Below are 27,385 nucleotides of genomic sequence, written 5' to 3' on the forward strand. Positions count from 1 at the left end.
ACGTTCTTTTCCTTGAGCCGGGGCTTTGGCGTTCGTTATCCTGACCGTTCCATTCTAGTGATTCCAGGATTTCAATCAGATTAGAGTCGCTTATGTTGGTGAATGATTTACTACACGCTGCTTCCTTTGGAGCTGCATTTGCTGCGGATTTAATTAAATAAATGTTTTCCTCCTTGGTCCATTTTGTGTTTGATCGGCCCGCTTCCTTGGGACTGGGTGGTAGTTTACCGACCTTTGGATTTGCGGCGGGTGTTAGTCCCTTCGATGCAGCTTTTGATGAAAAACTGAGGTTGAATTTTTCACGTTCAGTATTGTCCCCCGTGGGGGGCTCGGACTCAGTTGCTTCCGCTGGTTTTCCGATTGTAGTTGATTTTATTCCTGTCACATTGAGACTTTTAGCAGACGCTTCTGTTTTTGTAATGAGGGTTATGACTGGAGTTTTGGGTGCATACTGATGCACCTGAGCTGTTGTTGTCACTAAATTCCTGACACCTGTATGAACCAACTTTTTCTCCGCCAATGATTCATTCTGCGATGCGATGGCAAAATTTGCAGAGGTGCCTGGAGCAGTGGCTTGTGATTTATCCGGCTGCATTGGGCTTGGTAGCAGGGAGGATTCTTTTGAGGGAGCCTAAATTGCCGCCATTGGGTCTTTTAGAAAAAAGAATTTTCGAATCCCTGTTAGATTATTCTGAGTTGGCTTTGTTTTTGATGTTGGGCTGGGTGCTGAGATCAGCCTCTCACCTTTGGCCCGCTCCGTTTAGTGTTTTGTTGGATAAGGAGTCCTCATCTTTTGATGGATTGAATTTAGATTTTTATTTGTTTTTTTACCTGTCGCCGCTTGACGGACTGCTCCTGATCTCATTTGTGCAGAACCCTGATGCAATTTTCTTAAGGGCTCTGGGGGCTCTGTAGCGGTTGGGTGTATTGGTGGACTGGTAGGCTTGAGGATTTGAGGCGTTTGCTTGGGGCCCTGCTTTCATCCTGGGCAGTCTTGGTCGTGCGGCTACTACTGGAAGCAAACTGTGGTGGGACCTGCACCGCTGGCCATGGCGCCCTCGCCTCTCTCCTCACCTCACTCCTCCTTCCCCTTCTCCTTCGCGAGGCTCGCAGCCCCAGCTCCCACCCTTGCTGCCTTGTTCACCGCTGCGGGTGTAGCTTGCTTAAGGGGGCTCGGGGGGAGCTTGCTGCAATTTAAACCAACGGAAAACAGTGATTTGGGGCTTGGGGCTTGGAGCTCAGCGCTTGGGGCACCGGGGGCCAGATGGTTTCTCTGTGGCCCTGGGAGCCACGGCTTCAAAGCACCACAGTCAGCTGTCCCCCCCCCAACGAGACTGCCTCACCTGCTTCACGCCGTGGCCCAGGCGATGCAGCCCCCAGCTCTGGGTGATGCGGGCGGTGCGGGATATATCCGTGGTTCTGCTTGCCCGCCAAACCGCTGTTTTTCCGGGCTCCCACTGAGCGACTCCAACCACTCACCGCCAATCCGGGCGCGGGGCCAAGGCTGGCGGGAGAAAGCTCGCGGTCGGGGACAGCTGTGCACGGGCCGATCGCTGATCGAGGGCGGGCAAGCCCTTCGCTCAGCCGGGCCCAATCCCCGCGGTCTCGGGCAGCACAACAACCTGCGGCCACCGGCGCTCCTCGCTCCGCTGGGCTCGTCAACGGGCGAGCCCGCTCTCTGCAAACTGCGGACTGGATCAACTGGGGACTGTTTGTCAGAGCACTGCTAGCTCTGAGTCAAACAGCAATGGTTCCATCATACAACAAGGGGACAAGTAGCTTCACAGTCATTATCATCTGAGAGGAGTTTATGAGCCGTCGGCCTGAAGACAAAAGATCTCGAAGTTGCGGGAAAAAAAACTTTCAACATAATCACAACTTCATTTTCCTTTTCTGTTTTTTGTGTGATATCACTGAAACTCTCTATATTGTAATAGAGTATCATATTTTCACATAAAAGGGAATTGGAGATTTGTCGCCTCCAGGAGTAAACCATCTCAAATACAGCTTACTGACCGTTATAACTTACTTGATCAGATATTTTTACAGTGAGAATATTTTTTGAAATTGCAGTTTAAAAAAAGATTATTTACAAAGATACTTTTTTACTAAATGCCTTTGATAAACCCTACATTTCTTAATTAATATTTTCGTATTTCTTTTTCTTTGTTGTGGTTCCTATTCTCGTTCTCCCTATACAGTATATAAGAATAGTATTGTATATATTACTACTTTTCCATATATCGTTAATGGAGTACATGATCTGTTACCAGAGCATTGAGCGACCTCTAAGCACTACGACAAAACTTTCCCGACTTCTACAGAATAGAGACTGCAATTTTTAAAAATTTTTTGTTGTCCTCCTTATCCTTTTTCTCCTGTGCAATACTATAAAGTCACCATGTATATTTTAATACTATGAACTTATAGTACTTCAGAAGAGTTGGAGATCTATCTCTGTGACATACATTTACTACAGTTATTTCTGTTGATAACTTACTACCTCACAGTTTGTAAAACTGCTAATATTTGATAAAATAGTAGTCTTTTAAAACAAACTGTATACATAGTGATTTATTTAATGTTTTGATGAAGAGTACATTTCTAGGTAATATGACATAATTTATTTTAAATGTTTTTTACTTGTTATTGTCTTTCTGACCTGAGATGAAGTAGTACGGCAGTGTTTCTTGTTGCACTTCTTTTCTACTTTATCCAAAAGTAACTGATGCCCACTTATATCAACAAAAATATGGGGTAACACTTTTACAAACTATAGCCGACAAAAAAAAAGGAGGGTGTGGCCACGCGTAAGGGATATTTTATGAATTGCGTTTTTGTCACCCCTCTGATATATACAGCTACACTTTCTTAAGAAAGTATATTTGTGATTGCTTAATAAAAACTGTTTCAAACCAAGACTTGAGTTTTTGCAGCGCAACCACACCTACTATTTTGCTGCAAGGAAATAGCACTACTTGCGACAGAAGTGAGCAACGCACTAGAACTATACATTATAAGTTAAAATTGCTCCCGAGAAGTAGGTTACTCAGAAACTTATTTAAATGAAGAACGCAACAGCACGCTTTATTTTCAACCCCCTCCTCCATATTATAATATTAGCTCCAAAGATGTAGCACTTCCAGTCAGAAAAGTAACCACCACATTATAAGTAAATATTGCTCCTGTGCAGTATCCCACCCGCTGACTTAATAAAAAGAAGACCGCAACACACTGTTATTTTCCCGACATGATTTGTAGGCCCCACGCAAATTATATAAATGGCCCTTAAAATATATATTTTTGTAAATTACCTTCACAGTCCCTGTCCACCACCTTGTGACCACTGTACAGAGTTAACAGGGTTCCTACACTCCCCTCTACTACTTTGTTTTCCCGTACTCCTTTGAAGTGCATCACAAAATGGCTGACAACAGTGAACCGTTCCCACCCAATAACGAGCAAACTTGTAATTGGAACACTTTAGTCAATAAAATGTCCATGATGTTCCGGAGAAGAGGAGGGAATGGCTGTCAGCAATTCTACTTTAAATGCTTCACAGCCAATGAACATTAAGCTTGGCAAGGTCCCGCTTGGAACAATGACATGTCCCTAATACTCCGCGGAGAGGAAAGGAATCGCTGACAACACTTCTACTTTCAATACTTTACAGCCAATCAACATTAAGCTTGGAAAAGTCCTACTTGGAACACGTCAGCCAATCAGATGTCCCTCCTACTTTGCGGAGGGAAAGTGAATGGCTGGCAACACTTCTTCTTTCAATAGTTCGCAACCAATCAACATTAAGCTCTGGAAGCTCCTCCTTAGAACACTTCAGCCGATCTGATGTCCCTCCTACTCCGCGGAGGAGAAAGCAATAGCTAGCAACACTTCTACTTTCAATGGTTCGCAACCAATGAACATTATGCTATGGAAGGTTCTCCTTAGAACATGTGAGCCAATCAGAGGTCCTTGCTACTCTGCGAAGGGGAAGTGAATGGCTGAAACACTTCTACTTTCAATGGTTCGCAGCCAATTAACATTAAGCTTGTTGATGCAACACCTCAGCCAATTAAAACTTTAATTTTGTTCCGCGCACAGATACGGAACACGCCTTCCCACACATTATTAAATTTCCTGTAACAAAGTGACACAATCTGTGATAAAAGTGAACAATGCATTATAAGTAAACAAGATTCCGCATTATATTAAAGGAAGGCCGCAATACGGCGCATTGTTGTTTTCCCGATATAATTTCTACAGCCTACTGAATCCCCCTCCCAACATAAGTGAAGCCTCAGGGATGCGGGGGCCCCAGCGGACCCCGCTATTATTTTTTAAGAATTGCCCCCGGGACCTAGCACACCCAGGGGCCTCATTAAAATAAAACGTGAGAGCTCACGACCCCAGCGTAAATAGCTCTGAATTTTTTTTTGTTTAATAAAATTGCTATTTTTGCCCTGGGGGTCTTTCTAAGACCCTCTGAGCATGCATAGTGGGTCAGAGTGTTTCTACCCTACCCCGTTCTCGTGTTTTATACCTTTGTTGCTCCGTTTTCTGGTGACTCGCTTCTACAGAGCCACAAGATGGCTGCCAACACTTCCTGGTTTGGAGTGCTGGCAGCCAATCACAGTGAAGCTTGTGAACGGGACTTAGGCTCAGGGCCGGACTGCGAACCAAAAGCAGCCCTGGCAAATTTTGTCAGACCAGCACCCATATGGTGCATAGCGATCGAGCGCAGCATGCCAGCCTCACCACTACAAAGGTTTTGTGGGAAGGGGGTGGGGGTAGTGCAACTTTTGGGAGCGGTGTATACAACTTTGATTGTAAAAGACTGGGTCCCTGCTGTCCAGGTTTCCAGTACCAGTGATCTTTCCCTAAAAACATTTCCACAATGGGTACTTCTGTCCCCCTGTAAGTCCCTAGTAAGTGGTACCTTGGGCCTGGAGGCTGATGAATGACCCCCTCACTAGCACCATGCCACTGCCCCCCAGCTTGTATTCCCCTGTGAGGTAAAAAACAACCAAGTCGACATGGCACACTGCCTGTGTGCCATGCCAACTAGCACTACCCAAGATATAGGTAAGTCACCCCTCTAGCAGACCTTACCAGCCCTAAGGCAGTGTGCCCTATATCACAGGCGTGGGCATATCTGCCTGAGCAGATTTGCCCCTACAGTATTTGGGTCTATTCCTTAATATTGTAAGTGCCAGGGAAGCCATAGAGAGTACATGGGATGGGAACTTGACAAATCGAGTTCCACAGGACCATAATGGCTTTGCTGAACCCAGGAGTGTTTGGTACCAAACTACTCCTTTCAATAAACCCACACTGATGCCAGCATGGGATTTATTGAACCATGTAACCAGTGGGTACCTCAGAGGTACCCCCTGAAAACCTGGTGAGGGCACTGACTGGCTTTAGGCAGTCTGCCGCACACAGAGATGTTTCTGGACCTCTGTGTGGAGAGCCTCTACTCTCTGGGACCAGAAACAATGCACATCCTGGGCAGAGGTGTCCCACCTCATCCCCCAGGATGGGCCCAGTGCTTGAAGGGGAAGCTTGACAGGCCTCCTGCCTTTGTAATGCGACCCCCAGCCTCTGCTGCTAGCAGCAGATGACAGTCCTCGGTTTACACCCCCTCTTTGTGGGAAAACAGCGGGAAAAGTCAGAAAGATAAGGAGGTGTGCCCACCTCTGCCAACGGCATCCCTCCGGTGGAGGAGGCAAAGTTAAGCGCATTTTACAGTGCCCTCCATCTTGAAGATGAGGGGACTCCCCCAACCCTGATTTTGCACTCTAGGGATTGTTTGTTTGTAGGAAGGTGTCCCTATATTTTTTGCTAATTATACATTAATTTGTATACAGGAGCTCATTCTAACTAACATAGGCTGTGGTTCTTTTGATCATTCATAAAGGTATGGTGCTTCAAAGAGGAAGGAGTGACTGCCAATCACTCCTTAGTAGGAAAAATCTTCAAAGAAATTCAAAATTGGTCCCCTGATCACTCTTCTTAACCAGTTGACCAAAATAAATCACGATACTTCAAGAATTCTGGAATCTTCTTCTATTGTTCTATCCTCGCCAACATGTGTTTCATCATTAGCTGACGTCATCAGGGCCAGGGAATCATATATCATAAAATACTAAATGTTCAAACGTATATATATTTAACGTTTTTTTTAGATTCAAAACATAAAGCGAAAAAATAGCAGACCCTTCCAATCCAACACCTAATCAGTAACACCTTTACCAAAAATAGGAAACTTTAAAAGAACATAAGGTAGAACAAATTAAAATTATTATAAATGTGAGTGAAGTAACAGCATAACCTCATGTGTCACAATAGCTAGGCTCAACTCCATATGGTGGGAACAAAATATACCCATCATGCATGTGATTAGAAAGTTATGGTACTCCAAGTTAAATACTCAATAACACTATGCACTATTCCTCATTACATACTCAAATTCAAATAACCACCTATGTGTGTGACAAATATAAGACTAAACATCTTTAACCCCTTCGCTGCTCGGGGTATTTCCCTGCTGGGCTGGGGGGCCCGTACAGCGCCCCCATGCTCATGACGAGGTCAGCTCGTCATGAGCCACGCCGCTCTGGTGCTCATGACGAGCTGAGCTCGTCATGACCACGTCCATTCCAATGGAACGTTCAGCACAGCAGGGGAATCAGCCCAGCGTGCGAGCGTTCCATGGGATGGGCGTGATCATGACGTGCTGAGCTCGTCATGAGCACCGGAGCGCATGCAAGGAGTTAATCAATAATTTTCGCTTATGGAAATGAATTGTACATCCCAAAGAAGGTGAGACGGAGAGTTTGTTGGTAAGAACTCTGTTCAATTGCATGAATATTTGGTCTGATACTCAACACGATCACTTGTACTGTGGCCTACATTTGGCAAACAAATAGCTGTATGATATCTGTGAAATTAAATAGACCATGTGGCAAACACATTGTTAGATCTGGGGGTCTCTAGTTGGCAGAGGTAGGTACCACTGTCCAAATAGGGACCCTTGCTTCTAGTCAGGGCAAGGAGATAACCCTCTGAGATAACCCCTGCTCACCCTCTAGGTAGCTTGGCACGAGCAGTCTAGGCTAACCAGAGGCAATGCGTAAAGTATTTGTACCAACACTCACAGTAACACAGTGAAAACACCACAAACTGACTCCACAACAGTTTAGAAAAATAAAGGTATTTTTAATCTAAACTACACAAGACCAAAACGACAAAAATCCAACATACACAGTTCAAGAATATGGTTTCAAAAAGAGTTCTTAAGGTTGCGTTAAAATTCTTCAAGTTGCGGTAAAATAAACCACAGTTGCGTGAAAAGTTCACAGTTGCGTCACGTTTACTCACAGTACCTTTAGTTGCAACAAAGTTCCAGAAGCAGAAGCTGGTGCGGTGGAAAACAAGCAATGCGTTGCTCCTGAGACCCTGGGGAGGCGATGCGACAGCCCCGCTGCAGCAGCGGGCGTGTTGCGACGAATCCGGTCTGTATGGGGAGGAAGGCCACTTGTATGGATTACGGTGCGTAGGTTCCGTAGGAAGTCTGTTCTCGCAAAGGCACGATGCGACGATCTCGTAGGTGCTGCGACGATCTCCGGGGCGACGATGCGCGGTCCAGCGGCGATCCTTTCTCTCGCAGCTCCTCGATGCGATGATTCTGCGACGACACTCGCAGCGACGTGATGCGGTCCGCAAGCAAGCGGTGCGGCGTTCTCACCCAGCGACGACAGGCTCTGCGACGATACTCGCAGCGATGTTCGATTCTCCCGCACCGGTCTGGTGCGTCCCGCAAACGAAGGATGCGACGTCTCTGGCAGCGGCGTCAGGCGCTGCGACGATCTCGACCTTCGTAGCGGCGGGAAACTTCTCGCACTGTCGGGGATGCGCTCCGCAAGCGAGCGATGCGACACTTTTCAGTTTCAAAAGTCACTCAAGCTTAGTTTCAAGCTTCCCAGCACAGGTACAACTTCCAGAGGCCCAACAACTGGATCAAGCGCTCTAGGAAGGACAGAACTCTCTCAGCAGAGTTCAGGGAAGCTGGGGGTGAAGTCCTTTTGTTCCTGGGACTTCAAAACAGGGAGCCAGCTCTTCTCAGGCCCTTGGAGATTCCTTCAAGACAGGGGACACAGCTCAGCAGCAAAGTCCTTCCCCTCTCCTTGGCAGCAAAGCAACAGGTCAGTCCAGCAGAGCAACAGCAGGACAATCTTCCTTCTTCAGTTTCAGCTTTCTCCTTGGCAGAGGTTCCTTCTTAATTTCCAGGATGATCTAATTTTCTGTTGTCAGGGGTCCTGTACTTATACCCCTAAAGTCCTTGTTCTCTTGGTGCATGTGGGCCCTGAGCCCGGTCTGAACCAGTTCTGTGTGGATCCTGAGCACTTTGTTTTGCTGGCTGCATCTTTCCTTTCAGAGTGAGGGGCAGGGTCCTCAGCCGCCCAGCAGGGGGGTGGAGCCAGCATTGTGGAAGGCAGGCACAGCCCTATTCAGCCCAGGTGCTAACTCCTCCCACCACTCCAGTTGCAACTGCAGTCATTCAGCCTAGTGCTGACTCATCCATCCTGCTGGGGAATTCCCCAGCCCCTGTCACTCACAAACCAGACAGTCAATACACAAACAGGCCCAGGCACACAGAAGGTCAGACAAGAGAACAGCAACTTTCTAAAAGTGCTGTTCTCAAACCCAGGATTTAAAAACAACCTTTCCTAAAAGATGTGTTATTAAATTCTGAGTTCAGGGATACTAGATACTTATGTCCTATCTTGTTCCTATGGGAAGAAATGCTGTTAACCACTGTAGCCAGCATCCCCCATGTTAATCTATGGAGCAAGATAGCCTTACAATAGTGAAAAACGAAAATGGCTGTAATTCACTACCAGAACATGTTACCTGCACCAGTACATGCTCTACCTTTCATATACACTGCACCCTGCCCAGGGGGGTACCTTGGGCCTTCCATAGGGGTGGCTGATATGCACAAAAAGGGAAGGGTTAGGCCTGGTCAGTGGGGACACTGACCAGGAGGACATGGCAGTTCTAAACTGCCCATAGGCACTGCAGTGGCAGGCCTGAGACATCATTTTAGAGCTACTCCTGTGGGTGGCACAATCAGTGCTGCAGGCCCACTAGTAGCATTTGTCATCACCAGCCCTGGCACACCCAGTGCACTTTACTAGGGACTTCATGGTGATACAAATATGCCAAACATGTATATTCAAGCAGAATAATAATTTACACAGGGAGCACTTACATTCTGGCACTGATCAGCAGTGGCAGGGTGTCCAAAGCATCTAAACCAGCAAAAACGAAATCCAGCACAGCATCAAAAATACAGGAGGTAGAGGCAAAAAGATAGGGGAAACTACGCCAAAGATGCCAGGTCTAACACGTGTCCCCTCCAGCTGAAAGTGGGGAGAACTGCCCACCCTCTTGGGAGTTCTCTTCACTAAGGCGGAAAAACCTGGACAGACCATCAGCGTTGGCGTGTTCTGTGCCAGGGCGGTGTTCCACCGTGAAGTCCATTCCCTGAAGGGAGATGGACCACCTCAACAGTTTTGGGTTCTCACCCCTCATTTGCATTAACCATCTGAGGGGCCTGTGGTCGGTCTGAACACGGAAGTGAGCCCCAAACAGGTAGGGCCTCAACTTTTTCAGAGCCCAGACCACAGCAAATGCCTCTCTCTCAATCGCACTCCACCTCTGTTCCCTGGGGAGTAGTCTCCTGCTAATGAAGGCTACCGGCTGGTCTCCTCCCTCCTCAGTGATTTGTGAGAGTACTGCTCCCACACCATGCTCTGAAGCGTCTGTCTGAACTATGAACTCACTGGAAAAGTCAGGTGCCTTGAGCACCGGCGCTGTGCACATAGCAGTTTTCAGGGTTTCAAAAGCAGTTTGGCAGGCGTCAGTCCAGTCAACTCTTTTGGGCAACTTCTTGGAAGTGAGTTCTGTCAAGGGGGCGACAATGGTGCCATATCCCTTGACAAACCGTCGGTAATACCCGGTGAGTCCTAAAAAGGCCCTCACCTCTGTCTGGGTCTTGGGGGGCTCCCAAGCCAGAATGGTATCAATCTTTGCCTGTAGGGGCGCCACCTGGCCGCTCCCCACTTTGTGTCCCAAATACACCACAGATCCCTGCCCTATCTGGCACTTGCTGGCCTTGATAGTGAGGCCTGCCCTTTGCAGAGCCTTCAACACTTCGCAGAGGTGTTGCAAATGTTCCTCCCACGTGGAGCTGAACACCGCAATGTCATCCAGGTATGCGGCGCTGAATTCCTCCAGCCCGGTCAGTACCTGGTTAACCAGTCTCTGGAATGTGGCAGGGGCATTTTTCAACCCAAAGGGCATGACTCGGAACTGGAAGTGCCCCTCTGGCGTTGAAAATGCTGACCTCTCTTTGGCCCCATCAGTTAGGGCAATCTGCCAGTACCCTGAAGTCAAATCAAATGTACTGAGGTACTGGGCAGCTCCCAACCGATCCACGAGCTCATCAGCTCTGGGGATGGGGTGTGCGTCAGTCTTCGTGACCGCATTGAGCCCACGGTAGTCCACGCAAAACCGGAGTTCTGGAGGGCCACCGGGGGTAGCAGCTTTCTTGGGTACCAAGACCACTGGGCTAGCCCAGGGGCTGCTGGAGGGCTCAATCACCCCTAGCGCCAACATCTTGGAAACCTCTTCCTTGATGCTGGCCCTGACCTTGTCAGCTACCCTGTAAAATTTCTGTTTCACAGGCAGACTGTCTCCAGTGTCCACATCATGGACGCACCAGTTGGTGACTCCTGGGGTCAGGGAGAACAGGGAGGAGAACTGACCCAACACTTGGCGACAGTCACTCTACTGTTCTGGGGTCAGGGTGGGCGAGAGGACCACACCATCCACTGACCCATCTTGCTCCTTAACTGCCAGGAGGTCAGGGAGAGGATCACTGTCCTCTTCCATTCCTGCATCTGTAGCCAGGAGCATGGTTACTTCAGACCTCTTAAAGTGTGGTTTGAGGCGGTTCACATGCAAGACTCTCAGGGGCTGCCTGGAAGTCTTCAGGTTAACCAGGTAGGTTACCTCACTCTTCCTTTCCACCACCTCATATGGCCCAGTCCACTTGTCTTGGAGCGCACAAGGCTCCACTGGCGCCATCACCCACACTTCCTGCCCAGGTTGAAATTCGACCAGAGTGGTATTCTGGTTGTACCATCTTTTCATTTCTTCCTGGCTTGCTTCCAGGTTCGCCTGAGCGAGCTTCCTGAAGCGTTGTGTCTGGTTGCGGATGGCCAGCACATAGCTGAACACATCCTGGGGGGGGGGGGTTTCCCACGGGACTTTTCCCAACCCTCCTTCACCAGTGAGAGAGGTCCTCTAACAGGGTGGCCATACAGGAGTTCAAAGGGACTGAACCCTAAGGACTTCTGAGGCACCTCCCTGTAGGCAAACAACAGGCATGGTAACAAGACGTCCCACTCGCGTCTCATGGGCTCCGCTAGGCCCATAATCATACCTTTCAGGGTCCGGTTGAACCTTTCAACCAACCCATTTCCTTGCGGGTGGTAAGGAGTGGTGAACTTATAAGTTACCCCACACTCCTCCCACAGAGACTTCATGTACTAAGAGATGAAGTTGGTACCTCGGTCGGAGACCACCTCTCTGGGGAACCCCACACGGGAAAAGATCCCCATCAATGCACGGCCCACCACGGGTGCTGTGATTGTCCTGAGAGGGACTGCTTCCGGGTACCGGGTGGCATGGTCCATCAAGACCAGGATGAACCTGTTGCCTAAGGCTGTCTTGGGGTCCAGGGGCCCTACAATGTCTATGCCCACCCGCTCGAAAGGGGTGCTCACTACTGGGAAGGGTTGAAGGGGTGCCTTCAACTTTGTTCCAGTCTTGCCACTGGCTTGACAGGTTTGGCAAGATCTGCAAAAGGAACCAACGTGCTTTCTCATCTGGGGCCAGTGGAAGTGGGTGACAAGCCTGTTTAGGGTCTTGTCTTGCCCCAGATGTCCTGCAAGAGGCACGTCATGAGCCAGACCCATTAGGAAGTTTCTGAAGCGCTCGGGTACCACCAGCACACGGGCTGCACCGGGCTCAGCAAACTTAGGCTCGCTATATAACAAGTCATCTTCCCAGTAGATGAAGTGATCTCTGGCTGCTCCACCTGCTGCCTGATCTACAGCCTGTTGCCGCAGACCAATGAGGGAAGGGCACTCCTTCTGCGCCTTGCAGAATTCCTCCCTGGAGGGACCACCTTCCTGCTGCCAATGGGTCAACTCAGGCAAGTCTCCCAGTTCGGCTACCTGTTCCCCTGTAGGTTCCAGGGCATCCCCCTCAGGTTCTGCTTCCTCCTGGACCGTGGGAACAGCTGGGGCTGGTTTCCCGCGCCCTCTGCCTCTTCCTCTCCTGGCAGGTCTCTGGGCCACTGTTTCAGGCTCCAGTTCTGCTGACTCCCCCCTACTGGCTGTCATAGCACGTGTGGACACACAGATCCACGCAGGCAAACCCAACATCTCCAAGTGAGTTCTGTGTTCTACATTCTTCCATGGAGAACTCTCCAGGTCGTTACCTAACAGACAGTCTACAGGCAAGGCATCACTGACAACTACCTCCAAAAGACCAGAGACTCCCCCCCCCCCTTCAAAGGGAACACGCACCAGCTTGCTGAAGCGCACTGAACTGTCAGCTGCCACTACAGGGCGGAGTACACCAGGGATGATTTGCTCTTCAGACACCCACTGACACCTTACGGATGTCACGCTGGCTCCTGTGTCTCTCAGAGCCTCAATCTCCCTCCCATTGATGGTCACCTTCTGCCCATATTTCTTAGTGTTAGAGGGCAGTAAGGTTTCTTGGACCACCTCTTGGTCTCCTAGAGAGACAAGGGTCATAACTGCTAGCTCCCCCCAATCACTAGAAACCAAATCCCCTCCCAAAGCTACACTAGCTAACGATGGGGCGGGGGCACCAGTGGGTGCTTGCTTCTTCTTGGGGCATTTTGGAGCTATGTGGCCCACCTCATTGCAGTGATAGCAGGTAGGTGGGCCCCTGTTGTCTTTATTGTCCCGCCTGCCCTTAGAGGGCCATGGCTGTTTAGGTTTGGGGGGTTGGGATTCCTTTCCCTGGGAACTATTTTGGGGCCCTTCTGAGAACTCCTTTTGATTACCCTTGTCCCCCCCCACTCTTCTGCTGGGGACCCTGCCCACCTTTGGCTGTGGTACCCACAATTCCTCTGTGGACCCTGGTACTGGTCCAGCGGTCCGCCTCCTTAGCAAGCTCAATGGGGTCTGTCAGCTTGCTGTCTAAAAGATGCTGGCGCAGCTCTCGAACACAAAGACTACTCAAGTGCTCCCAACTGATTAAATGCAACAACCCCTTAAAATCAGTTACTTTACTGCCCTTCATCCAACCTTCCAGTGCACGTGAGTACGAATTCACACACTCCATCCAAGTCTCAGACTCTCTCTTCTTGGAGTTTCTAAACTGCAGTCTATACTGCTCTGGAGTAAGGCCATACATGAGACATAAGGCCTCCTTCATATTGGGGTAGGTCATGGCACCTGCTAATTCTAAGGGCTCTAGAGCACTCTTCCCAGAAGCCTCAAAATGTTTCCACAGGCCCGCCCCCCAATGCTGATCAGGCACACCATTCATCTTCAATGCAATTTCATACGAAGTGAACCAGGCATAAATATCCTCACTCCTATGGTAATTCTGCACCAGGTCCTTGGGAATGTATACTTTACCCCCATGCACTGGCTGCGCGCTGCCACCATTTGAACTAGCTTCCACCTCCTTGGCTTTAAGATCCAGTTCCCTCATGCTCAATTCATGAGCCAAAAGCAATTTCTTTTCCTCCAAGGCGCGGGCACTTTTGCTCTCCTCCGCCGCCTTTTCTCTCTCTTTATCCATTTCAAATTGCTTCATTTGCATTCTCATTTTCATGACTTCCAACTCATACTCTCTAATTTTCTTGTAACTCTTCTGGGGAGAGGCCCCTGCTGGAATGGTTGCTGCCAGCTCCTGCACCTACTTTGCCCACTGGCAAATCTGTGACTTGAAAACAGTTTTCTACATCCACATCATCCTCTCCCTCTTATGCCTCCCAATGGGCCTTCAAGATTTTCTGCAGCTCTTCCTTTCTGTAGGCGCTCTTTATGGGGCACTCAAACTCAAGGCAGAATTTCCTAAGTTGCTCAACTTTGTATGAATACAAATCTCCAATGGCAAACTCCATCTCTACTTCTGCCTCCTTACTGGGTGCCTTCCCATGCACAGACATGATGTATTGAAGAGTTACTCAAAAATAGAAAAATCAAAACCAAAAATCAGTAGTATGCGGTGGCGTAGTGGTCTGCACTCACTAGTGATGTACACCAATTACTGTGGGTCAAGTACAAATACAAGTTCAAATCCCACCGCCTGACCACCAATGTTAGATCTGAGGGTCTCTAGTTGGCAGAGGTAGGTACCACTGTCCAACTAGGGACCCTTGCTTCTAGTCAGGGCAAGGAGATAACCCTCTGAGATAACCCCTGCTCACCCTCTAGGTAGCTTGGCACGAGCAGTCTAGGCTAACCAGAGGCAATGCGTAAAGTATTTGTACCAACACTCACAGTAACACAGTGAAAACACCACAAACTGACTCCACAACAGTTTAGAAAAATAAAGGTATTTTTAATCTAAACTACACAAGACCAAAACGGCAAAAATCCAACATACACAGTTCAAGAATATGGTTTCAAAAAGAGTTCTTAAGGTTGCGTTAAAATTCTTCAAGTTGCGGTAAAATAAACCACAGTTGCGTGAAAAGTTCACAGTTGCGTCACGTTTACTCACAGTACCTTTAGTTGCAACAAAGTTTCAAAAGCAGAAGCTGGTGCGGTGGAAAACAAGCGATGCGTTGCTCCTGAGACCCTGGGGAGGCGATGCGACAGCCCCGCTGCAGCAGCGGGCGTGTTGCGACGAATCCGGTCTGTATGGGGAGGAAGGCCACTTGTATGGATTCCGGTGCGTAGGTTCCGTAGGAAGTCTGTTCTCGCAAAGGCACGATGCGACGATCTCGTAGGTGCTGCGACGATCTCCGGGGCGACGATGCGCGGTCCAGCGGCGATCCTTTCTCTCGCAGCTCCTCGATGCGATGATTCTGCCACGACACTCGCAGCGACGTGATGCGGTCCGCAAGCAAGCGGTGCGGCGTTCTCACCCAGCGACGACAGGCTCTGCGACGATACTCGCAGCGATGTTCGATTCTCCCGCACCGGTCTGGTGCGTCCCGCAAACGAAGGATGCGACGTCTCTGGCAGCGGCGTCAGGCGCTGCGACGATCTCGACCTTCGTAGCGGCGGGAAACTTCTCGCACTGTCGGGGATGCGCTCCGCAAGCGAGCGTGCGACACTTTTCAGTTTCAAAAGTCACTCAAGCTTAGTTTCAAGCTTCCCAGCACAGGTACAACTTCCAGAGGCCCCACAACTGGATCAAGCGCTCTAGGAAGGACAGAACTCTCTCAGCAGAGTTCAGGGAAGCTGGGGGTGAAGTCCTTTTGTTCCTGGGACTTCAAAACAGGGAGCCAGCTCTTCTCAGGCCCTTGGAGATTCCTTCAAGACAGGGGACACAGCTCAGCAGCAAAGTCCTTCCCCTCTCCTTGGCAGCAAAGCAACAGGTCAGGCCAGCAGAGCAACAGCAGGACAATCTTCCTTCTTCAGTTTCAGCTTTCTCCTTGGCAGAGGTTCCTTCTTGATTTCCAGGATGATCTAATTTTCTGTTGTCAGGGGTCCTGTACTTATACCCCTAAAGTCTTTGTTCTCTTGGTGCATGTGGGCCCTGAGCCCGGTCTGAACCAGTTCTGGGTGGATCCTGAGCACTTTGTTTTGCTGGCTGCATCTTTCCTTTCAGAGTGAGGGGCAGGGTCCTCAGCCGCCCAGCAGGAGGGTGGAGCCAGCATTGTGGAAGGCAGGCACAGCCCTATTCAGCCCAGGTGCTAACTCCTCCCACCACTCCAGTTGCAACTGCAGTCATTCAGCCTAGTGCTGACTCATCCATCCTGCTGGGGAATTCCCCAGCCCCTGTCACTCACAAACCAGACAGTCAATACACAAACAGGCCCAGGCACACAGAAGGTCAGACAAGAGAACAGCAACTTTCTAAAAGTGCTGTTCTCAAACCCAGGATTTAAAAACAACCTTTCCTAAAAGATGTGTTATTAAATTCTGAGTTCAGGGATACTAGATACTTATGTCCTATCTTGTTCCTATGGGAAGAAATGCTGTTAACCACTGTAGCCAGCATCCCCCATGTTAATCTATGGAGCAAGATAGCCTTACAATAGTGAAAAACGAAAATGGCTGTAATTCACTACCAGAACATGTTACCTGGACCAGTACATGCTCTACCATTCATATACACTGCACCCTGCCCAGGGGGGTACCTTGGGCCTTCCATAGGGGTGGCTGATGTGCACAAAAAGGGAAGGGTTAGGCCTGGTCAGTGGGGACACTGACCAGGAGGACATGGCAGTTCTAAACTGCCCATAGGCACTGCAGTGGCAGGCCTGAGACATCATTTTAGAGCTACTCCTGTGGGTGGCACAATCAGTGCTGCAGGCCCACTAGTAGCATTTGTCATCACCAGCCCTGGCACACCCAGTGCACTTTACTAGGGACTTCATGGTGATACAAATATGCCAAACATGTATATTCAATCAGAATAATAATTTACACAGGGAGCACTTACACTCTGGCACTGAACAGCAGTGGCAGTTGTGTCCAAAGCATCTAAACCAGCAAAAACGAAATCCAGCACAGCATCAAAAATACAGGAGGTAGAGGCAAAAAGATAGGGGAAACTACGCCAAAGATGCCAGGTCTAACACACATGAAACAGGAACGTCCTTCTGAGGGAGCTTGCAGAGCATTAGAAAAAACGGGAAAAAACTATATTCGTACCTTCAATATTACGCCCCACGATGCTGTGGATACCACAATACTTTTTTAAAGAAATTAAAGCCTAACTATATTTTTATTTTCATGTATAGGTGAAAGACCACAAATTGGCTGAGTCACATACACTGCCCATCTTTTTTAAATAAGGTCAGCTGATGTGGACCAATGGGATAAGGAACTCTGAGCAGGTTGTGCATGACAATTAACACTTGTGCACAAGTTTAGGCTGAGTGAGGAATGCTGTTGCCAGACTCAGTCTGCCATCTGAACAAAGCTAAAACAGAGGCAGATAGGACCCAGCCTCTATTGTGTATGGCTTGATACCCTTTTGGGTAGTGACAGTGAATGTGCTTTTCCTTTTGGGGGTAAGTGTAAGACCTGTGGTGTTTTTAGTACACTTTTGGGTTCAGTGTAAGACCTGTGGTGTTTCTACTACATTTTATGTTTGAGCTGGTTTGAATTATAACTTTTGATTAGTACATGTTACACTGACTATCGATGCAGCCTTGGATATATTTTCCTAGCTCCAGATCTAGAGCAAGTGTTTTTTAATGTACTTGTATAAAAAGCATATTTATCTTTGCCATCCAGTAATAAAGTTGCCACTTTGAGCTGATTTGCCCAGTGGAGTTAACTGATGTGCTAATCAGCTGCGGGGGTCAAAAGCCTTCTTGAACAATAAGCTAATTCCGTGGAGAGTAAGATCCTGACACCGGAGCAAGGGAGTGGGGTTATGAGTTTCAAGACTGATTATGGGCAACTCCATGTTAACTATGGAAGGTGAAGCCCTCCCAGCACCAATAGGGAGAGGACCCACTTCTGTCTCTGGTGTCTAGCACGAGGCCTCTTCCAAGTTTTTGGAGGGACAGGGAAGGCCGTGCATTGGTGGAGTCAGATTCGAGAGCTGACGTGCTCTGACTTTTGGATCTTTTCCAGCTGGCTGATAGGGGTAGTGAGTTTGTCTTTTTAGTGTTAGCTTTAGTGTCACCAGTCATCTCCTCCCACCGTTGTCACTAAGTGAGAATATATCCCGAATCCCAGCAGTTGTCTGCAGCCAAGCAGGTTCATGGACTCCATGAGACAACGGAGGCCCAAGTGGGCTTTATATTACCAGCTGCAGCAGTGACTGAGAGACTTGGTAAGTATAAACAATTAACGCTGCTGTTCCTGCTAATGTCGGAGTTGAAGTTTTAATATAATTGTTAGATATTTATTTAACAGGTCAATTAGGTTACAGCAGTCTAGATTTTAGAGTTGCTCTTTGCACGAGTGAAATTTCCGAGTGTAAGATATTAATGTTTCCCTCATCTTAATTGCTGATTTTACTCGCATGAAAGTATCACTCATAGTCGCCCAAATGTCACTCATAAATACACGAAAATTATGAAAATGCCACACATTACAATCTGAAACCTTGGTTGCTATGAACCACCCAGAGCCACCAGGAAGCACTTTTGCCCAAGGTTTCGCCATTCTTTAGGTTGCTGGTCCGACTCCTGATGTGGCCCGCAAGGACGCAGAGAGATTTCGGGAGGGGGGGAGAGCGGGGCGATCACCAGTGATCTGACGACCTATATAACACCGTCCGGCACCGGGCACCCAAATAACAGAGCAGTGGGACACAGTGCGTGCGGTAAACTCCCTCTGCATTGGCTCTCCCAGCATCACGTTACAGCTCGGGCACAGAGAGCCCAGTTGGAAAGCCCTGGAACTCACCTGCTGCAGGCAGCAGTCGGCAGACAGGGGTGCTAATTAAATTATGGCCCTGGCAGCCGTCACGGTGCCTCTCTAGGATCATGGCAGTTACGCGCACTTTGAATTGTGAAAGCGCATGCGGCATGAGTGACCCACCAGCCCCACCCCACCCTAAGGTGAATTAAGGCACGCAGACACGGGGGCGGAGGAGACATCTACGTGAACGAGCTGCGCTGCTGCACACCGGCAGTCCGGCCCTGATAATTAAATTGAATTAACCTGGCTGACTGCACCGGGTCACATTCAGACGGTGCACCACAGTTCATTTGTGCTTTTTTCCCCTGGCTGCGAAGCGGAAACAGGGAGTAGTAGTCTGCGCCTCTCTCTCTGATCACGTCATGTCACGGACCGAAAACAAAACCGGCCCCCTGCCTAAAAACCGTCCCCCACTACAACCAGCCTTCCGGGGGATTGCCTAGTGCCCGTAATTACCAGTCCGGCCCTGCTTAGGCTATGCCCAGACATCTAAACTTTTCTAATTTCCCGGCAACTACTGAACGGATTTACACCATTTAAAAAAGGTAGCTTTCTGACCCACACACTACCTTCGTGCCAAATTTGGAGTAATTCTGTTCAGTAGTTTCAGCTGTAGCCTTGCACAAAGTTTCCTATGGGAAATTGAATTTTTCACTCTTACGTATCACCCCCAAACTTTCAGGATAGGAGCTGACCTGGATAGACTTTTGTTTTCGAGAATTTCTCAAAGATTTGACAAACAACGTCAAAGTTATTAGCAAATCAAAAAAAATAATTCCTATGGAAACTAGGTTGTAACTATAACTACATACTGGCGACCGCCAGTAGGTTATATATCTGTAGACAGATAGATAGATATAGTTCAGGCACAAAAGATTGCACTCAGGGTCAAGTTTTACAGAGAATTTTTTCCAGCAATGCATTTTGACCTGAGCAGGTCTTCGTCACGGCCACATTAGAAAATTGTACCCCATCAGCCACAGAAATAACATTTAACCCATCCGCTGCGCTGAACGATCCGCGCTGGTGCGGAACGTTCTATTGCGCGGGCGGGGCCGGAACGTTCAGCGGACGTGCTCAGCACTACCGAGGTAGTGCACGCGACATCTGCTGAACGTGGCCAGCACTGAAGGGGTTAAGATGATAAACAGAGAAAAAATACTTTAACACACACACACATATATATACACACACACACACACACACACATATATACATATATGTCTAAAGAGAGCAAAAGAGACACTGAAGAAAAAAAAAACATGTGGAAGTGGTTTCCCCTGTGCTGCCCATTTGCTTTCCATTCTATACTCAAGGTGGCAAAAAGGGTCTCGCTGTGCTCCCTCCTTACCTTTAATGATGACAGCTAGCCGTTCACCAGTGGGATCCCAGGACATCGAGTGCACTTCTCCTCCGACTCTGAAACACAGGAAGAGCCCGGGTTGAGCTACAAAGCACAGCTATCCACCACCCAAAAACACCTCGGAAACAATTTCAATCCAAAACAAGCTTTACAACCAACCACTATGTCTGAAATCACAATTCATGGATTAGAGTACAATTGTTTCATTCACTCATGCAGATATGATCACCCGCTTGCAAAAACAATCCACAGAAACCTTCACAACACTTGTGTAACTCACAGTAAGTAACCATTTCAGCTTACATGAAACCACAAGATGCCACAAGGTTCATGAACCAAAACTTCTCATTTCTGCACTGTTGAATCTTTGTTATTAATTTTACGCATCGAAAACTTGCACCTTTGGGCAAGACATTGGAATCCTCTATTTTAAAGAGAAACATCTGCTTACAAAATAAATATCTGAATATTCCAATTCAAAATTCACCACATCCATTTCTTTTTAAGCTTCATTTTGAAATCTAAAAATATCAACTGGGTGTGAAGAATGTGTTTTATCCTCCATTTTGAAAGAAAATGAGGATCGAGAAGTAGAAGCTTCATAAAGCGGTCCTGTGTTGTCATTTCAAAGTTAGCAAACTTCTCCACCATTCCAAATAGAAAACATTGACAGAGAGCCTCTGTTCACTTTAGGTCTGGCTTGACAGTGCAGATGTAGCTACACCTTATACGAGCAACAGAAAAAAAGCTTTATAAAGTACTACCGAAAAGGGCAGATGCGTTTCAAATCCCTGTATTATCAAGGGATTATCTTCAGGACAAATTGACTCGGTGTAATCTGGACCGTTACTTGTTGTTGTACCTCAGAGGTTCTTCTGATTGGGGTATTTGTAGTTTTGTTTAGTTACTCGAGCTGCAGGGACTCCGTGCTTTTCACTGTTTCTTGTGCTCTCTTTCTATTTCCGGCGACGCGCTGTGTATGCCTTCATCGCTTCTACTGTTTTTTCACGGTGCTTCACTGTTTTTTTTCTTTATTTTGATTGTTGTTGCAACGCGATGAATAAACGATGAATTTACGGTGTCTGTGTCGCCAACTAATGCGATAATTTAGTTACGAGCTGCAACAGCACAAAATCGCAGCTCTATCTCCTCGGCTTGACTTCCGGAGGAATCCTGTTTCTTTAGTACAGCATTGGTTTGACACAGGCTATGTGTTTTCTCAGAAAAAAGAGTGCTTGTATTACACTTTTTGCATTGTGAGAAAGAATATGCTCAATATAGCAGGACTGCTTTTATTATGGTAGCAAACCAGCGATCAAGGCTATAGGCCTGGTATATTTATTATGAAAAGGTGTGTTGAAGGCAGTAGGCTTGATGTATTTATTGTGAAACGGTACAAAAGGGGGTGGTAATGGACGGAGCATCTGAACGAATCAAACACTCACACCCAGTCACCAGATCCGGGTTTAATCCATCACTGTTCTTTAGCCCACTCTGCCACCCCAGTTCAGACATGGCCATATGCAAATCAGTCTGACCCTGTGCCTCATGGGAACAGTCCAACCCGAACTGCCAAGCCATGCCTTCCCTGGATCGGAAACAAGCTTCCTAGGACCGGTTTCTGGCATTACAGCCGTCTTCAGCCACGCTTGCTTGAATCCAGTGGCAAAGTGAGCAAGGGACTTACGTCTGAGCATACCCTGCCAACTTATGGCGAACAAAGCGGTACAAAACGGGGTGGTGATGGACGGAGCATCTGAATCAATCAAACACTCACACCCAGTCAACAGATCTGGGTTTAATCCATCACCGTTCTTTAGCCCACTCTGCCACCCCAGTTCAGACATGGCCATATGCAAATCAGTCTGACCCTGTGCCTCATGGGAACAGTCCAGCCCGAACTGCCAAGCCATGCCTTCCCTGGATCGGAAACAAGCTTCCTAGGACCAGATCTGGCATTACAGCAGTCTTCAGCCAGGCTTGCTTGAATCCAGTGGCAAAGAGAGTAAGGGACTCACGTCTGAGCATACCCTGCCAACTTATGGCGAACAAAGCGGTGCAAAAGTGGGTGGTGATGGACGGAGCATCTGAACCAATCAAACACTCACACCCAGTCAACAGATCTGGGTTTAGTCCATCACCGTTCTTTAGCCCACAAACACGCCGTCGAACTCTGGGACCTCCTCGTCACAACAGCTCCAGACGTCTCCTTCCTCACGGAAACCTGGATGAACGCTTCCTCAGCCCCCGACATCGCCATAGCCATCCCGGACGGATACAAAATCACCCGGAAGGACCGCGACAACCAAACCGGAGGAGAAATCGCCATCGTCTACAGGTACACCATCAACATCACGACCTACATCGAAGACACACTCTCCGCCGCCGAACACCTACACTTCCAGATTCACACCGACCCCAAGACCACCCTTAGAGGAACGCTCATCGACGGACCCCCGGGCCCGCGAACACAATTCAGCGAAACCATCGTCGACTTTATCAGCCCGCACGCCCTAGCCTCACCAGAATACATCCTCCTAGGGGACCTGAACTTCCACCTGGAGAAAAACAGCGACAACAACACCTTCACCCTGCTCGACAACCTCGCCAACTTCGGTTTCAAACAACTGGTGAACACCCCCACCCACCTCGCCGGCCACACGCTCGACCCCATCTTCTCTGCCAGCAACCACGTCTCCTTCAGCCACTCCACCGTACTACACTGCACCAACCACAGATGCATCCACTTCACCTTCAATAAGAATACATCCCACCATCGCACGCAACAGATCCCCCGCAGATGCTGGAGCAAAATCACCACAGACCAGCTCCTCTCATCTCTAAGCCAGAACCCCGCCATCCGACACCGCTGACACCAACGAAGCAGCCCACAATCTCGCACAGTGGGTCACCAACTGCATAGACGACCTCGCCCCACTGAAGAACCCCCCCAAGCAAGACCGGCTACAGGAAAACCTCATGGTTCACGGACGCCCTCAAAGAAATCCTGCCGAACCCTTGAAAAAACCTGGCACCACGAACGGACAACAGAAAACATGACAGCACTCAAGAACGCCACGCGCAAACACCACCAGCTGATCCGCACCACCAAAAGGTCATCTTTCAAAAAACGGCTAGACAGCAACACCCACAACAGCAAGGAACTCTTCAGTATCGTCAAAGAGCTCTCCAACCCCAGCGCCAGCAACGACATCACACCGACACAAGACCTCTACAACTCCCTCGCCACGTTCTTCCACCGCAAGATCGCAGATATACACGACAGCTTCGGACCCCAGACTCCGCCTCCAGTCACCGAACCAACGACCCCGACCACCACCCTCCGCCATCAGCACTGAAGACACCACTCACGTCATGAACACTATCCACTCCGGCTCCCCCTCGAACCCATGCCCCCATCATATCTTCAACAAAGCCAACATCATCATCGCACCCCACCTCCGGAACGTCATTAACAACTCCTTCACGTCAGCCACCTTCCCTGAGAGCTGGAAACACGCAGAAATCAACCACCTTCTGAAGAAACCCACAGCGGACCCCAAAGACCTCAAAAACTTCCGCCCCATCTCTCTTCTTCCCTTCCTGACGAAAGTCATTGAGAAAACCATCAATAAACAGCTGACTGCATTCCTCGAGACAAACAACTCGCTCGACCCGTCCCAGTCCAGATTTCGTGCCAACCACAGCACCGAGACCGCCCTCATCGCAGCCACCGACGACATCAGGACCATGATGGACAACGGAGAAACAACCGCTCTCATCCTCCTGGACCTCTCGGTAGCCTTTCATACCGTGTGCCATCGCACCCTAATAACCTGCCTCTTCAACACTGGGATCCAAGGAAAGGCCCTAGACTGGATAACCTCGTTTCTCTCAGACAGAACCCAGAGAGTCCGCCTCCCTCCCTTCCGCTCAGCGGCCACCAAGATCATCTGCGGCGTACCCCAAGGCTCCTCGCTCAGCCCAACCCTCTTCAATATCTACAAGAGCCCCCTCGCCGCCATCACACGCAAACACAACATCAACATCATCTCCTACGCCGACGACACCCAGCTCTCTCTCACCAAAGACCCAGCCACCACCAAAACCAACCTCCAAGAAGGAATGAAAGACGTCGCAGAATGGATGAAGCTCAGCCGCCTGAAGCTTAACTCAAACAAGACGGAGGTCCTCATCCTCGGACAATCCCCTTCCGCCTGGGATGACTCCTGGTGGCCCGCAGCGATGGGCTCCGCGCTGACACCCTCGGACCACGCCCGCAACCTGGGATTCATCCTGTACTCCTCCCTCACGATGACCAAGCAAGTCAACGCCGTCTCGTCCTCTTGCTTCAACACCCTGCACATGCTTCGAAAGATCTTCAGGTGGATCCCCACCGAAACCAGAAAGACCGTCACCCAGGCCCTCGTCACCAGCCGACTGGACTACGGAAATGCCCTATACACTGGAACCACCGCCAAACTCCAGAAACGACTACAACGCGAACAGAACGCCTCCGCATGACTCATCCTCGACATCCCTCGTCACAACCACATATCTACCCACCTGAGAAACCGGCACTGGCTCCCCGTCAGCAAGGGGACCACGTTCAGGCTCCTCACCCATGCACACAAGGAACTCCACAACATGGGCCCCGAATACCTCAACAACCGCCTCTCGTTCTACACTCCCACCCGCCAGCTCCGCTCCGCTAGCCTCGCCCTCGCCACCATCCCACGGATTTGCAGAACCACCACCGGAGGAAGATCGTTCTCCTACCTGGCAGCCAAAACATGGAACTCACTCCCTGCACACCTGCGACTGATCGAGGACCATCTCACCTTCAGGAAACACCTCAAGACCTGGCTATTCGAGCAGTAGCAGCAGCCCCCTCCCCACCGCCTTAAGACCCTCACGGGTGAGTAGCACGCTCTATAAATGCATCGATTGATTGATTGAACAAACCATGGGGCTATTTTCAATGTAATCATTCTTTCTTTAATTTCTTTAAGAGAGGCCCCCAGCTACAAATGTTACCACTAATTAATAGTATTGCCCATAGTGTATCATTCTTTCATTATTTCATAATGGCCAACATGGTTGTTCTAACCATAGCAGACATGCTAGCATTTTGAAAACAAAAAACGGCGTAAAGTACCACGAAAAGTTAGGCACCTGCTGTACGAGTTACTTACCTTCGGTAACGATGTATCTGGTAGAGACGATTCTAGCCGCAGATTCCTTCACGTAGAATTATCCGCAGGCGTGAGACTAGATCCGGAAACTTTTGCCACAGCAGCCCTGCGCGCTTTGGGCGGGGCGACACCACGCGACTCCGCTCAGGCGTCGTCCACGTACGTGATGTCAGCGAGGTCACATAAGACCCCCCCAGCACGCCTACGTCAGTTTTCTTCGGAGAACTTTTCCGCACCACAACGGGGAGCCACCAGACAAAAAACTGAGGGAGCATGGGAACAGTGTGCGAAAGATTAGAAAAAAGAGACAAACAACACCATAAGGAACAGTGCAACACTGCAGTGTCCAAAGGCAGGGGTAGAAGAAAGAACAGAGCAGAGCCCTGACCAGCCACCCTGCCAGTATGTAGACAGCCTTCCCCCTCCCCTCCCCCGTGTCCCGGAGACAAGGAACATGCCGAAGGCATGACCCATGTAGCAGGCCTACCACCCCCAGCCAGAACAAGGAAGGGAGAGCCAGTCCCAAGACAGACAGGAACAACCAACCTCCAAGCCACCCAGCATAGAGGGCAACCACCGCCCAAGGAACAAGGGCAAGGCCTGGCCATATGTCCCCCATTCGGAGGTTAGCAGAGGGGCCAGGACCCCCAGCAGCAAGAGGAAGGGAGGGGAGGTCAGAGACTGAAGGCAAACCCCCACTGCAACCAGACGGAGCCACCCGTTAAGAGCAAAGAGGGCACTCACAGGAGACACAGCCCCCAAGCGTTCTCGCAGAACGGGGAGGAAGGGCGAGCTGTGAAGGAATCTGCGGCTAAAATCGTCTCTACCAAATACACTGTTACAGAAGGCAAGTAACTCATACATCTGATACTACTACGACTACTAGCCGCAGATACCTTCACGTAGAATAGATACCCTAGCAATACCCACGGGGAATGAGGGTCTAGGCGAAAGAGAAAGACCGAAGAGGCCCGTACCATCACAAACTGCGACACTTACCCACTGGGGAGCGACGCTCATGTGACATCGGAGAAGGGTGAGGACGACGACCACGGCCGTACCTCGCCGAAGCTGATCGAGGAGAGGACGTCGACCTGGAGAGGCACGCCGAGAGTAGTTTCATCCGGCGCTCTCGCCGCAACTTCGGCTTCAACTGTTGGCACGCCTTACAGTCAGTGGTGCCGTGATCCTCCCCCAGTACAAAAGGGGGTGGTGATGGACGGAGCATCTGAACCAATCAAACACTCACACCCAGTCAAAAGATCTGGGTTTGATCCATCACCGTGATCCTCCCCCAAACACAAATGAGGTGAGGGTCCGTTGCCGACATAGCAGAGACTATGGGGAGAAAAAAGGGCCCCAAACAGGCCCGTAGCAAGGACCGGACCTGCGTTGCACGCGGAAAAGGAAAAAGGAAAAGGAAAAAACTGACGTAGGCGCGCCGGGGTGGGTCTTAGGTGACCTCGCTGACATCACATATGCGGACGACGCCTGGGTGGAGTCGCGTGGTGCCACCCCGCCCACGGCACACAGGGATGCTGTGGCAAAAGTTTCTGGATCCAGTCTCACGCCTGGGGATACTTCTTCGTGAAGGAATCTGCGGCTAGTAATCTCTATCAGATGCTATATTTAATTGCATTTGTAATTGCAAGCATATGCCCACCAAGTTTTGTTAGCAGCATGTTTACTTTTTTATAAGTTTATCTTCCATAAGCTGCTGAACTTGTCTGTTGTCATGCGGAAAGTGGGTCAATGCAATACTGAGTTAGTGGGTGAATGAATGAATAGATGGATGGTTGTGTGAAAGGAAGAGTAACTGAGCGTTCATATGAGTCCTTGAACCCACCAATGGCTGAAGAGACATTTCCATTTATAAGCTAGACCAGGAAGAATTACCAAAGTTTGTTCTTCTAAAGGGGAGAAATGTTTCTTTTTTGTTCAAAAAGACTTTATCGTCAAAGAAAATAACAAATAAAGAAAAATATAGACGGTGCTAGTAAGTGTGGTTCTTTGATACAAAGCATGGGCTCAAGTAATGGGAGCGAATATGAAAAGAGTTCTTACGCACTGTATTAAAAATTATAGCTATTCATTTGGGTATAGCCGTAAAGACTTTAAGAGGGTTGTATAGTACAGTTCCCCGGGGAGGA

General features: G+C 49.1%; 1 protein-coding gene across 1 annotated transcript in view; it reads right to left on the minus strand.

The window, feature by feature from the left end:
• The window catches only part of AAAS (aladin WD repeat nucleoporin), a 416,285-nt gene that overhangs the window by 79,238 nt on the left and 309,662 nt on the right, over positions 1–27,385 (minus strand). The window contains exon 14 of the mRNA XM_078687624.1: positions 20,029–20,096. Coding sequence (XP_078543750.1) covers positions 20,029–20,096 — 68 coding nt within the window. The remainder of the gene's footprint in view (positions 1–20,028; positions 20,097–27,385) is intronic.

The sequence above is a fragment of the Lissotriton helveticus genome, chromosome 1_1, assembly GCF_964261635.1.
Source record: "Lissotriton helveticus chromosome 1_1, aLisHel1.1, whole genome shotgun sequence".
NCBI classification, from domain to species: domain Eukaryota; kingdom Metazoa; phylum Chordata; class Amphibia; order Caudata; family Salamandridae; genus Lissotriton; species Lissotriton helveticus.